The following is a 13,007-nucleotide window of genomic DNA, read 5'->3' as shown; positions in this document are numbered from 1 at the left end:
AAACCCCGACCCCAAATCAAATCCGTCTGATTAACAGCAGCACAGAATAAGACCGCGAAAGCCCAGCCCAACCCTGCTACCCCAGCCTTGCCTAGTGTAAGTCACTCCTCTTCCACCTCCTCATCCCAAGCCTCCTTCTCCCTCTTCAGCAGCTCAGCCATCTCGGCCGGTTTGAAGATTGTGCTTCCGGGGTCACTGGCACGGGGCACTTTGGCAATACCCTCATCATCAAACACGGTCCCAATGCTCTCGATCCACCGTCGCCTCCTTTCCATGAGCGTCTTTGTGAGATCGCCGATGCCGGGCCTGGCCATGCCGGCAGTGGGACCGCCGGCAGCACCAGCAGCGGCACCGCCGGCGCCGCTCGCGCCAGCAGGCACGGCCTGGCCGGGGCGGGCCTTCTTAGGCTTCTTCCCCATGGTGCGCGTGCGCTTGAGGTAGGCGGCCTGGACCTGCGAGTCGAGATCCTCCAGGATGGTCTGGTACTCCTGGTAGGCCATGCGCTCCTTGACGAGCTCCGTCAGGCGGGCCTTGCGGGCGCCGTTGAGGAGGGCCTGCTCGCGCAGGCGGGCCTGCAGCAGACGAAGGCGCGCCGCCACCTCGTCGTCGTAGTGCCCGTCGTACTCGGCCGTGGCCGACGGGTCGGGCTGCGGCGGCGCCGACGGGTTGGCCGGGTCGTGAGGCAGCGGCGGGAGGAAGCCAAGGTGCCGCAACTCCTGCTTGAGGCGCTCGTCGACTTGCAAGTAGTCCAGCTTTGGGTGCGTTCCCTTCTTCCAGGATTCCGTGTTTGATTCGGGCATGCAGGTTGCTGCGGGGAAGGTCTGGGTTTGGACTTGTTGTTGATCGGACGACGTGTTGGCGTTGAGTGGCTGTGAGGTTGCGGCGCCGTTGATCCCATCAATTTGGCCATTGGATGTTGGGCCGGACGGGTTATCGCTGAAGCTAAAGTCGAAGGAGGCGGTGCCGTTTACGCCATCGCCTTCACCATTAATTCCGTTGGCCATGCCGGGCCTGTCCTCGGCTGGCTGTACACGGTGCTCGTGGCGCAAGGTTTGGAGGAGTCGTGAGAGGAGCGGGCCGACTGAGAGCTTATCTGTCTCGGCTACTTCGTCATCCATATTCTCGATGCTGCCGCGCGCTTGGTTGGGAGGAAGCCTGTCCCGGCCGCCTGGTGGGGATGAGTCGATCGCCATGTTGCCGTCTTCCTCTGCCCATATTTCGGTGTAGTGTTTCTTGCCCCGTTTGGGCATGACGAACGGTGTTACACGGTCGCCTCGCTCTCTAAGAAAGGCCAGATCTTCCTCGGTGAACGGACGGAAGTAGGGCTCAATGTAAGTGCTGAAAGTGCTGAAATTGATTTGGTTACTGGGCTTGGCATTGCTGAAATCTTTGTCCGGGGGGTCGCCGGCGATCAGATCTGAGAGGTCACTCTTCGGATAACTGGCTACTGAATAGATCTGTTTTATTTCTTCCTCGGTCATGCCTGGCTTGACCGGCAAGATTTCGTAGACGGTCGGATCGGGGAATGTAGACGGGTCATCGCCAAACGTGTTGGCCTGCGGTCGCGCTGGAGGGGGCGGGCGGCCCTCGTCGGAAGAGCTAGAGTCGTCGTCGTTTGCCTCGGCTTTCGCCTTGTCGTCGACATCCATATTGCTCGGAGTCCGTGGAGCGACAGGTGAAAGCGACGAGCTGGCCGAATCGTTGTCGCGAGACAGCTTCCTTGATTTTCCAGTCGAGTCGCGCAGAGGAGACGATATATCTGAGGGGCACAAGTCAGAATCTAAATGCAAACAAAAGTGGTAGAAGCGCCAGTTTGAAAGGCAGGTAAATATTGGTGACCTTGGCGTGGAAATTTGTTCAATCTAATTTATAGCTGATTTCGAAACAGCGGGCAAGGGAAACATGAGATGACTGACCTGTGTTCCTGCTCTGGGGTGCCAAACTATCCGTTCCCTTCCGTTTCTTCTTGTTCGCTTTCCGCTCGCGCTCCTCATCCTCAGCCTCGCGCTGTCTCCGCTCCTCTTCGCGCCCGCGCTCCAAGGCCTGCTCGTCCAGCCGCTGCCTCCGGGTCTGGGCGAGGAGCCTCATTCCGCGGTCGCAGTTGGTTCCCCGCTTGTCAATTATATCGCTCAACCGCTGCAATCGGGACAAGATGCCGTCGAGGCTTTTGGAGTCGGGCGACAGGGTGTTGGAGGCGGCAGGATCAACCATGTCCTCGAAGGTCAGGTTGCGGAAGACTTCGAAACGCAGGTCGATGGTCTCGGTCTCGACCGTCTCGACGGGGGGCAAGCTGGCGACAGCAGGCGACGCGCCAGGAGTGGTGTTGCGGCTGCGCTGCTGCTGCTGCTGCTGTTGTTGGCGAATGGCGCCGGCGCCCCCTTTCTTGCCAGTCCCCTTCTGACTCGATGACGGAGCCATCTTGGTGGACCCGATGCCGTCGTTCGTATCGAGCGGTGCAATGGCCCCCGTCGTTTACCAACAACAAATTTCCACGATTTCTGTAATCTCGGTTGCTGAGAGAGCGGTTTCCTGGGCGCGCCCGTGCCGGTCCGAACTAGCAGTCGCGAAACTCGGTCGTCGTTGCCCCAGGCTTCCTTCGGAGCACAATGCACGTCACCCCTCCAATGATTGTCGTCGCGCCGAGACGTGGCACATCCCTGTCTCGGCAGCCACTGCACAGGCCAGTGAGGCCACCCGCAGGCAACTTGGGGCTCGCTGACTCAGCAGCATACAAAGTGTTAACTTTGAGGTCACATTAGCGATATCGCTAAGTCGAGTTTCTTAACTTCGGTTACTGTTGGCGCCCGGGAACACAAAAACGCTCGCCCCTTCCCATTTGTTGATCAAAAGTATTCCGTACAGTCGGCAGGAAGGACGTCTTCAATGGATCTTTTCCCTCACTACAATGGCACCTTGATGCGAACCGCAGTGGACAATAGCGAAGTTTGAGCGTTTTCCCTATCATCTCGGATCGACGTTCATTATCGTTGTGATAGGTATTTGGTCAGCCGACATTCTTACACTAGGAGTCCGTCCGCATCTGAGAACTGCCAGGAGAGCGCCTTCCGTCAAGCGGAAGTCGGCAACACCAAGAGATTTTAAGTTGATGTTGCACAACCGCTTCGTCGCAGAAAACGGGTCTTGTTTGAACACCCGACATTTCAAGAGGCCACATGCCTTATGACAGCGTTGGAACCTTTCCCGTGGTCGTATGCATTTCCCCGATTGGCTTCCAAAGCTTGACCCCACCATGCATACAGAGAGGGGCGGGCAGAGGCAATCGTGGCCTAAGATATGAGATTATCTTTCACTTGACCATGACTCCTGCGTTCAACCGTGGCTACCATTGCCCGGGTCGCTAGAATCAAACCCAGGGCAGAGATGGTGTTGCACAACAGGTCCCTGAGTATGTATGCCGGTATGCACATTATTGGTGAAATGGATCAAATGGCGGGAACACAGGTTTGGTCGACTCGGTATCCATCAACTTTTCTCTTCCAGGTCCCTGCATGAGCAAGAGGGCCGGGGTCCCGATCGGCTACGAGGCCACATCATGTTTACACTACCGGGACAACTTGACCGCATCCGATTCAGCGCACACGGCTCGCTTTCCCCTTGAGATGCACTCTGCGCCATCTCGACCATACCAACCCCATGTGGGCAAGCGATTGGCCGGTAGCCGACACACAACACAGCACCCCCAATGTGCTGTGGGGTCACAGTCTACCCTGTACGGCAATCCGCTGATCGATCTAAGTTCAGACGAGCGAGAGGCGGCAACATGCCCCATGACGGGATGTGTTGTACAGGTGGCATTGCCAGTATACTGTACAGTACTTTATTGTGGTAGCACTCTCGCAGCGAACCGTTTGCGCCCGTGAAAGATACCTAGTCAACTATATTAGGACAGCCGACTTGTTTTGCCATCTCGTCCCTTGGAGCTGCTTCTTCCCTCATACGGTTCAATCCGCTTTCGTCTGTCTGTTCCTCACCGCGAAAGGACTCTTGTTTCAACAACCTCTCTCTCATCCTCACACTATGAGAGAATACCATGGCTTCTCTTGGTGGTAACATTACGCCCCCTGATGGCATCAGTCCAAAGATTTTCTTCGCTGGTATTGCCGGTGTGGTATTCTTTTCCATCGGCCTCTACCAACTCTCAAGCAAGCCGTCGCAGAATGGCAACGACGAGGAGCCGAGCCTCGTGAAGTCGATCTTGCTCTTCTGCTACTCGTGCTTCTTGAAGCCGCATTCTGGCGCCCACGGCAGCCAGCAGAATGCCCTCGAGTCGTTCTATGCCAGTCAGGCTGGCGCCGTATGTGAATCCCCAGTTCGCAGCCCATGTTCTGTGAGGACGGAGATTTCTGACTACGTCCAAAGTACGATGTGACGAGGAAGGCACTTCTCAAAGGCCGCGAGGACATGCTGGGGCTCGCTGCAGCGCAGCTCAAGTTCAAGGCCGAGAAGGCAGACGGGGTTGCCAAGAGAAGACGTATCTGGGTTGACGTTGGTTTTTCCTACCCATCTGAGAACACGACCCACAGGACTGACTCTCCCTCAGGTTGGCGGCGGGACGGGATGGAACATTGAAGCCATGTCTGAATTCGTCAACGTCCCCGAGTTCTTCTCCAGCGTATATCTTGTCGACTTCTCCCCTTCGCTCTGCGAGGTGGCCCGGAAACGGTTCGCCCGGCTCGGCTGGACAAATGTCAAGGTGATTTGCGAAGATGCGAGGAAATTCCGCCTCGAGGACTACGAAAATGGTCTCTCTGAGCCGGCGACTCCTTCATCCCGTTCACCTCCGAGCTATTTTGATCAGCGTCGTCCAGAACATGGAGGCGCTGACCTAATTACCATGTCGTACAGCTTGTCGATGATTGTGCGTACATGCGCCAAAATGGGCGTGAAAACAGCTACTAACAAGTTTGCAGCCCGATTACTACTCGGTCATAGACTCGCTGACGTCCCTTCTTTCTCCCGATGGCATCATGGGTGCGGTTGATTTCTACGTCCAGTCTGAGGCCGATGTGACCTTCCGAAACTACACTGGCGGTTTGGTTGACCGCCATGTCAATTATCTCGGGCGGACCTTTTGGCGCGCATGGTTCGATCTCGACCGGGTTGCCCTCGAGCCCGGCCGCAGGGACTACCTTGAGTACCGATTTGGGACCATCCTCACGGCCAACCTGCGGAACAGCAAATTGGGCTCCATCCCTTACTATATTTGGCTGGGATGCCACAAGAAACCCTTCTCCTCGTCAAGTCTGCCCCACGAGATTATTGAACGCATCGATGCGTTGGCGACAGAGTCCCCGTACCTCCTGCCGTCGAATGGACAAAAGGGAGCTAATGCGCTGGCTCGTGCCGTCGAAAGGACTGCCCCAGAGATCCGCTCCAAGGCGTTCGATGCTGCCGTTGGGAATCTCTCCGCCAATCTGCCGCTCCCTTCCTTCTTCTACCAGAACCACCACTGGCGGATCTACTACAATGACCAACTCGAAAAGCACACTCAGTTCAACGACGAGTACATCTACGCCTTCACGTGGGAAGATTCCCGGGTGGACCGGGACCTGCTCAAGCTAGGCCCCGACGATGTTGTTCTGGCCATCACGAGCGCCGGCGACAACATTCTCTCCTATGCCATGCAGGGCCCGGCTCGGATCCACGCCATCGACCTGAACCCATCCCAGAACCACCTTTTGGAACTCAAGGTCGCCTGCTACACCGCTCTCCCGTACGAAGACTTTTGGAAGATTTTTGGCGAGGGCAAGCACCCCGAGTTCCGGTCACTTCTCCTGTCCAAACTGTCGCCTCACCTCTCCAGCCGGGCATTCCAGTACTGGCTCAACAACGCCAGGATCTTTACCAGCACCCGTGGACGGGGCCTCTACGATACTGGTGGGAGTAAGCACGCAATCCGCGCTTTCCGATGGATTTCCCATGTCTTTGGATGTCGTTCTGCAGTCAAGGAGCTGCTGTCAGCAGAGACGTTGTCCAAGCAGCGACAGATTTGGCACTCCAAGATCCGCCCGGCCCTGTTCAACCGCCTTGTCAATAATCTGATTATCAACTCGGAGACATTCCTCTGGACCGCCCTCGGCGTGCCCAAGAACCAGCTCGCCATGATCGAGTCGAACCACGCGCTCAATGTGAAGACGTCGGCCGTGAAAGCCAAGAATACCCGGTCCCACGCAGTCTGGCATTACATGGTCGACACGCTCGATCCAGTCGTCGAGACCACCCACCTCGCCACGGACAACCCGTACTACTACGTTACCCTTGCGGGCCAGTTCTCGCGACAGTGCGCGCTGGACTATCTCTCTCCCGAGGCGCATGCCCGCCTCAGCCAACCGGGCGCCTTTGACGGGCTGCGCATCCACACGGATGAGATTGACGAGGTCATTGCGCGGATCAGCCCGGGCACCCTGACGGCCGCCATTGTCATGGACAGCATGGACTGGTTCGATCCGGGTACCGATGCCGCGGCCAGGCAAATCCGCAAGCTCAACCGTGCCCTGGCCATGGGCGGGCGGGTGCTGCTGCGGAGCGCGGCCAGGCAGCCGTGGTACATTGGCGTGTTCGAGCAGCACGGATTCGTCGGCAAGCAGGTCGGCGACAGGAAGCCCGGTGCGTGCATTGACCGCGTCAACATGTACGCCAGCTGCTGGCTGTGCACCAAGGTTGGCAATCTGCCGCCGCCGACACCGTCCGGTTTGGGCCAGGGCCAAGGTGAGGACATGGTCGATTCGTGGACCCTGTGAGATGGTCCGAGCTTGCTGGTTTTCCTTTTTGTTGCAAGGTGTGGTCTAAGATGGTTTAGGTAACGATGGGACGCGATCGCTTTACTATACGAGACGGGCATTTCATGATGAATGAGCATGCATAGCAATCTTGTGTATACGACTCTTGAGAGATTCGTTTCCTTTCACTCATGAGGTTTGTTCCACGTTACAAATATTGACAAGGCGAAGGAAGGAGCCGCTCCTTAAATTCTTGGGCAGCATACGAAAGACAGAAAACAAGCTCATGACTGGTACGTTCAATAAAAATTGAAAAAATAGTGGTTGATCGAGGAATCGAACCCAAAAAAAGAGGTAGGCGTTCGAGCCCGGGCAGCAGTCTGGGACAGTAACACTCGTCAACCAGAGGCTATCTAGGAATTTTCTCAACGCCCACGCTGGAACCGCTACACCACAACGCCGTTGAAAGCGTAGTGGTTCTTGTTGAAGACCTGCTGCCTTGCACTTGCCTATATACCCCTCCGCCCGCCACCCACCACGCCGTTAGCAGCCACTTCCGTCCCTGCCCTTCCATCCAAATCTCAATGTACAACACATCAACGTGTGAAGTTGGATGAATCGCCAACCCCTCGTAATCAGCCGCAGCGGTTCAAGCTCCTTCGCACGCTCTAATTTCCCAATGTAGGTACTGCACTGTCGTCTATAAATGGCGAGGCTCCAACACTCCAGCCAGACAAACACGGCTCCTAGGTAGCGTCGCTATGCGAACGGGGTTCCGGCGCGCCGTACTGTGGTGAGTGAATTCCTCAGTCTCTTTCCGCCGACAACTCGACAAATGGAAGTCCTGGCGGTACTGTATGTAGAGTACCAGTTCGGGAAGTCTGCATCTCGGCTCCAAGGAAGGGAAAAAGGTCTGTTCACTCTGTTGTTGGTTCCCGGGACGACTGGGAGGAAACCTGCCTACTATATGTGGAAACAAGCAGCAACAACACAGCCACACCACTTCAGCTGTACCGGGGATGCTCGGCAGCAGTAACAACCAACCCCTGGCCAGACAAACCCCCAGGCCGTCCCCGGGAATCACACGATACACAACTGCCGTGAAACGGCCACGCTGTGCAACGGTAGTTGACAGTCTGTTGGGGTTAGCTTTGGGCTTGGCCATCTGAACATGCTGAGTGTGTACATATTGTACTGGATATGAGGTATTGTACATACCGACTTTGCCGCGACTGGCCTCCCGTCGTCCTCATTTCGTGCCACACTAGCCGCTCGCTCGGCAATACAATCAATCACCTGACAGCGCGGTTGTGGTTATTGTACCCGACCACGAGCTGAAGGTAGGCATCTCAGCTGGTGTTACAGATATATCACTCTTTATACCGAGTGATCGCCGATGCCTGTAGTGTACACTAGTTGAATGGCTGGTCGTGTATCGGCTGTGGCGTTTGGGCGGCGCCATGGTTCGGCGAGACATCTGTTTGCATTGCGGCCCGAGATGGGTTTAGCAGCAAGCCCGTCGATCTCCATTGCGGGTAAACGGTTCGTTAATCGATCGAAGATCCCAGAATGGCGTCTCTCAAAAGCAAAGAAAAGGGAAAGAAAAGAAAAGCATCACGAGCCACCACTGGCCAATTGCGCCAGCCTCCATTCCATGATTTCCATCCTGGATCGCCGAAGGCCTCCGCGAACTTGCAAGCACTGGTACAATCCATCCGGACCTCACCGCCGGACAATTCCTTGATCTTGGCCGGAACCATTGTTTCCCGCGGGGCTTGTGCGCACAGACCCGGCCTACAACGGCGGCCACGTTGTGTGGGAGCTTTTCCACGCCGCACAAGCCACGATCTGATCCTGATAGGGCTGGACCCACTGGAAGGGAGTGGGAATGGAGTGTGGGGGCCCTCTTTCCTCCCTCTTCCAGCCTTCCTCGACTGGACCTTCGGATGAGAAACAGGCGATCGGGATTCGGAAAACGCATTTGCGGTTGAAACATTCTTCTTTTTTGAAACGTTACATTTCAACTCTATTCCTGGGGTAGTGCAACGTTGAAAGACACCAAATATTTGAGTGGTGCCATTGGACTTGGACGTTGCTATGTATGTACGGGGGACTCGTCATTGTATGCTGCCAAGATAACTTGAACGATTCTAATAAGGCAGCTTTATTTGTACGGTAAGCGCCCTCGTGCAGAGTCTCCCGGCTGTTTTGAATAGAATGTCTGATGTTTATTTAGCAGCTTTGCAGGCAGATTCTATTCTGTCTCGATACCGAGTTTAGAACCCAGATAGTTATGATAGTTATGGAATGCAACCTGTTTGTATGTTATCTATGTGCATACAAGATCTATCTTCAGAACGGATGACTTAATGATGTAGGCCATTGGGCCGGCTACGACGGGAAAGTGACGGCCCTGATTTGTTTGTAACACCCGTACCTTGCCGAGACTGGAGGCCGAGAAACACATCCTCAACCCGGGTCGATCTACCGATGTGGTGATGTGCAGGCCTGAAACCATCTTCCAGGCGCCCTCATGGAATACACTACAGCTATTGTACGTACTGTCGCGCCAAACGCAAAGCAGATCTTGCAGCATGTAGGTACGGCCAGCATGGGTTTTGCATGGGGGGTTGGGGATCGGGGCTCAGCGCCAAGGGTAGGATTCGCGGTATCCGACCTCATTGGCCAAGTAGCTCCAATGTCGCGCCAACAACCGATCTCAAGCCCGGCGCCGCAACCAAGCCTACGGGCTGCCGTCCGGGTGACAAAGCTCCGTTGTGGCTTGCTGGCCTGCAGAGAGCTTAACCAAGAACCGTTTTTGGTTCTCAGTGCAGCAGTGCATCGTCATGGCGTGCTTCCATATCAGCATCCAAGGTTGCCTCAGTAGGCTCCTGGCATTTAATAAACATGTCAGGGCTGCGAGGCTTCAAGTCGGCCGACGGGTCCACGGTCAGAAGACATCCATGCCGTCCTATCTCACTGCAGCGTTGACTGATCGCTCATCGAGGATCATCGGCCAGCAACCATGTCCAAGACCTCATCTCCAGCATCATCCCCGCAACCGACGGGCCCCAAGTCGGCAAGAGCTTGTGTGTGCTGTAGGATCAAGAAGAAGGGTTGCGATAAGGCGCTCCCATCATGCGGCCGCTGCAAACAGTGAGCTTATACCAACCCTCAAGTTGTTAGGGATCTTTGCTAACCACCCGGTCTCCTCCACTAGGGCATCCCAGCCCTGCTTGCATGAGGAAGATGTCGTACGCTCACCAAGCACGAGCGCGTCGGTGCTCGCACTGCTCGCAGGTCGTCAGCTCCCCTCGCCCATCACTGCTTCCTTGTTCTCTCCCATCAGCTCCGCTAAGGATCTCCATTCCCTGGCCTTGACGACTGTCCTGGACATGTTCGACAACCGGCAAGGTCTCGAGCGAGCCGTGTCATCCTACTTCGCCGGCGTGAACACGTGGTTCACTATTGTCGAACGGGCTACCTTCGAGAAGCAGCTGAGCGAGACGTGGCAGAACCCCTCGGCAGAAACCTGTGCCCTGGCTCTCTGCATGTCCATGATTGCCCGTCCACCAAATCCGACGCCCGGCTCGGTCGTCCAAGACAGCGTGTACCAAACAGCGAAGTCCCTCTTGGGCCTCATCCAAAGTAGTGCCCCAATGTCGACACAACTCCTGCAAGCCGAGCTTCTCGTCTCCATGTATGAGTTTTCGCATTCCCTGCCCCAGCAGGCCTACTTGACGCTTGGCCGTTGCTTCCAAATGACCAAAGCGTTTGGCTGGCATAACAAGCTGTTCTGGGCTGTAGAACGGAAGCAGTCGATGCCGAGGGAGTTGAAGCTTTGCTCCATCCTGTGGTGGTCCATCGTATATGTTGACGGGTAAGAGTCATCCTGGAAAGCGAATATGAGCGAGCAGCTAATTCTGGGCCAGCCTCCTGAACATCGCATACGAAAACCAAAAGTATCCGATGCACACGGCCGACTCCGTCCTGGAAGCCGTGATTCCGTGCCCAGAATCCTGCGACCAATATCTGCCTGGGAGTCTAGTGATGCACTTCGACAGCACGGGAAAGGTAATTCGCGATGGCAATATCGACCATATCGACGGCATCGTCCTGCCAGAGGCAAGCTCTGCGTTGTTTCTTAGCCGAGTTTTGCACCCTCCCACTCCTAGTTCGATGAGCGTCCTCGACCTTTCTAGCGCCATTACCCAGCACACAACCGACTTGGTTTCGGGAAGCTGGATAAATGGAGACCGTAACGCAGCGGTGGGCACCAATTTCATGTATTTTCTCCCTGTTCGCGCATTAGCGGCAAAGCTAACCTGTGGATTGTTAGAGCGTTAATGAAGCTCAACCAGCCCAGCCTCTTTACAGTTGGCCCGATGCCGGTTCCAGACCCGAACAATGTTGGGCTTGCTGATACTATCCGACCCATCATCAAATTTATCCACGACGTGGCCGTAGGTGCCGCCAGGTCAGAGGCTCGACTCAGTGCGGGAACGCTGGCTCCTTGCTGGGGCTTCGCCATGTATTATGCGTCGATGCTGCTGATCACTCACGGAGATGGGATACTCCAAGATACCAGCTGGCCCCGCAAAGTTGAAGACCTGAAGAAGTCGCTCGAGGTGTTTTCCAAGAGGTGGAAGATTGCAGGTGAGAGTCTTCCAACTTTCCAAGTTTCGCCGTACTCGTTGACGACGTGTATACTAAAGCGCGAATCTAGAACCATATCTTGGATCGATAAATATTGCTCTTGAGAACTGCCTCACTGGGTATGCCATATGAAGGCGGGAATAAGGGCATTCGGATTTCCTTCAAACGGTTCGGTCGGGAAGCTGACGTGGTAGCTTCAAGGTTGGCGTAATGGATGGGATGGATATACCCCGCTGGCGTTTTCTTAATGGTCGAATAATGCTGCTTATCACCGGATTGGGGAAACTTCGATCGACTGCCTGGAGCAGCCGGGGAAAGAAGATACTATCTCATGACTTGTTTGAAACCACAGGAGCGTTCGGGGTCGGCTTTGGACTGGACAGTTGGATAATGCGTCCACTACCTAGCTAGTATGAGCAAGGATGGACGGGAAGGAAGGCAGTCTTCGCTGTTCTTTCCTTTGGTGTCTGGAACCAAGTTCCTTCTGCTATTTGATGGGAATTCCTGCAATATCTTGGTTTTCGTTAAAGCTTAACCATGAAAATACTTCCCACGTCCAGATAGTCAAGTTTGACTTGCAGAGAAGCTCTTGGTGACCTTCTGTTGGGTTCATCAGTCAAACGAAGACGGGAAAGAAGGTTGGGCCAGAGTAGCGGTAGTGATATGAAGCTCCAAAAGCCCCAATCACGGCATCCCCGTGATAAGGGTGTACTCATAGCAATAGCTCGGACGAAGAGTGTCATAAATGTAACAAATGGCTTGTGTACAGATGGAGCAAGCACTTGGGACATGAGCAAAGGAACTGTCGAACCCCAGATTTACGAGATGAATCGAAAGACCTCGGAATCACAACAACAAGACAAGAGATAACTTATAAGGAAATGTATCTGACAGAGAGACCCGACATACCCTATACCCCACACTACTATCATCCGGGTGTCTGCCCCTTACCGCTGAGAGCCCCAGGATTGGCAGCAAGCCGCCTGGCGGAGAGGCGTGTGGCACAAAAGGAGGTGCGCGGCGGCGCTGCTGTAAACAGCCCCTTTTGGTCGGGGATAAGGCTGAACACTACCTAGAATTGACCGACACTGTCGGGCGTTCAAAGCGGAAGACATGAAATGGAAGGGGCATGAGGAACGAGGACTCGACATACTGTGACCGAGCCAAGGGTGCCAGAACGAGTGAAAATGAGAACAGAAAATGAAAAGGTAGGAGACGGGAGAAATAGTGTGCTGTATATGTAGCGCATGAACATACCCAAGAAGCCAACGGAGCCTGCATCAAGCGGAAACCCGGGCGTCGGTGTGGCATAGCGGCAGCGATGACTAACAAACCGTGGCTTCGTCTTGATGCGACCATGATATCTCACTCATTGAGCCAATGCAAGTTTGGATTTTCTTTATGGCGTGTATGACGAGATGTTGAGTTTGGTCGATGTGGAGGAAGAAACGAGTTTAAGTATGCAAACTGAGTACCGAGCACGGGGGAGTTTCCGAAGTTTTGTGGGGTCCATGCAAGGCCGTCGCCGCCGGTTGGTGGTTGAGCTCGGATATGCCAGCTTCCTGTACGCGCCACTTCCACCGCAGCGGGAAGCGGAGGCTTCCGGACGAA

The 13,007-nt window shown here is 55.1% G+C and overlaps 4 protein-coding genes across 4 annotated transcripts; 3 read left to right on the top strand and 1 right to left on the bottom strand.

Annotated features, from left to right (window-relative positions):
• Positions 1-10: 10 nt before the first annotated feature.
• On the bottom strand, positions 11-2,797 carry N656DRAFT_273867 (uncharacterized protein). The gene is made up of 2 exons (XM_064809081.1): positions 1,917-2,797; positions 11-1,759 (listed from the first exon to the last, which is right to left on the bottom strand). The coding sequence occupies exons 1-2, from the start codon at positions 2,416-2,418 to the stop codon at positions 102-104; spliced, it is 2,160 nt and encodes a 719-aa protein (XP_064674350.1). The 5' UTR covers positions 2,419-2,797; the 3' UTR covers positions 11-101.
• A 1,254-nt stretch (positions 2,798-4,051) lies between these two features.
• Positions 4,052-6,761, top strand: N656DRAFT_701383 (uncharacterized protein; the record flags this gene model as incomplete). The annotated part of the gene is made up of 4 exons (XM_064810941.1): positions 4,052-4,315; positions 4,381-4,506; positions 4,562-4,879; positions 4,932-6,761. The coding sequence occupies 4 exons, from the start codon at positions 4,052-4,054 to the stop codon at positions 6,759-6,761; spliced, it is 2,538 nt and encodes an 845-aa protein (XP_064674349.1).
• Positions 6,762-9,960: 3,199 nt separating this feature from the next.
• Positions 9,961-11,009, top strand: N656DRAFT_775139 (uncharacterized protein). The gene has a single exon (XM_064814398.1). The coding sequence runs from the start codon at positions 10,136-10,138 to the stop codon at positions 10,622-10,624; it is 489 nt and encodes a 162-aa protein (XP_064674348.1). The 5' UTR covers positions 9,961-10,135; the 3' UTR covers positions 10,625-11,009.
• Positions 10,915-11,186, top strand: N656DRAFT_775137 (uncharacterized protein). The gene has a single exon (XM_064814397.1). It carries the CDS (start codon positions 10,920-10,922, stop codon positions 11,085-11,087), a length of 168 nt encoding a protein of 55 aa, XP_064674347.1. The 5' UTR covers positions 10,915-10,919; the 3' UTR covers positions 11,088-11,186.
• The last annotated feature ends 1,821 nt before the right edge of the window (positions 11,187-13,007 follow it).

This window comes from Canariomyces notabilis (genome assembly GCF_033297395.1).
Source record: "Canariomyces notabilis strain CBS 508.74 unplaced genomic scaffold N656scaffold_2, whole genome shotgun sequence".
Lineage (NCBI taxonomy): Eukaryota > Fungi > Ascomycota > Sordariomycetes > Sordariales > Chaetomiaceae > Canariomyces > Canariomyces notabilis.
The sequence above is the reverse complement of the archived record's forward strand: the minus strand, read 5'-3'. Positions and strand labels throughout refer to the sequence as shown.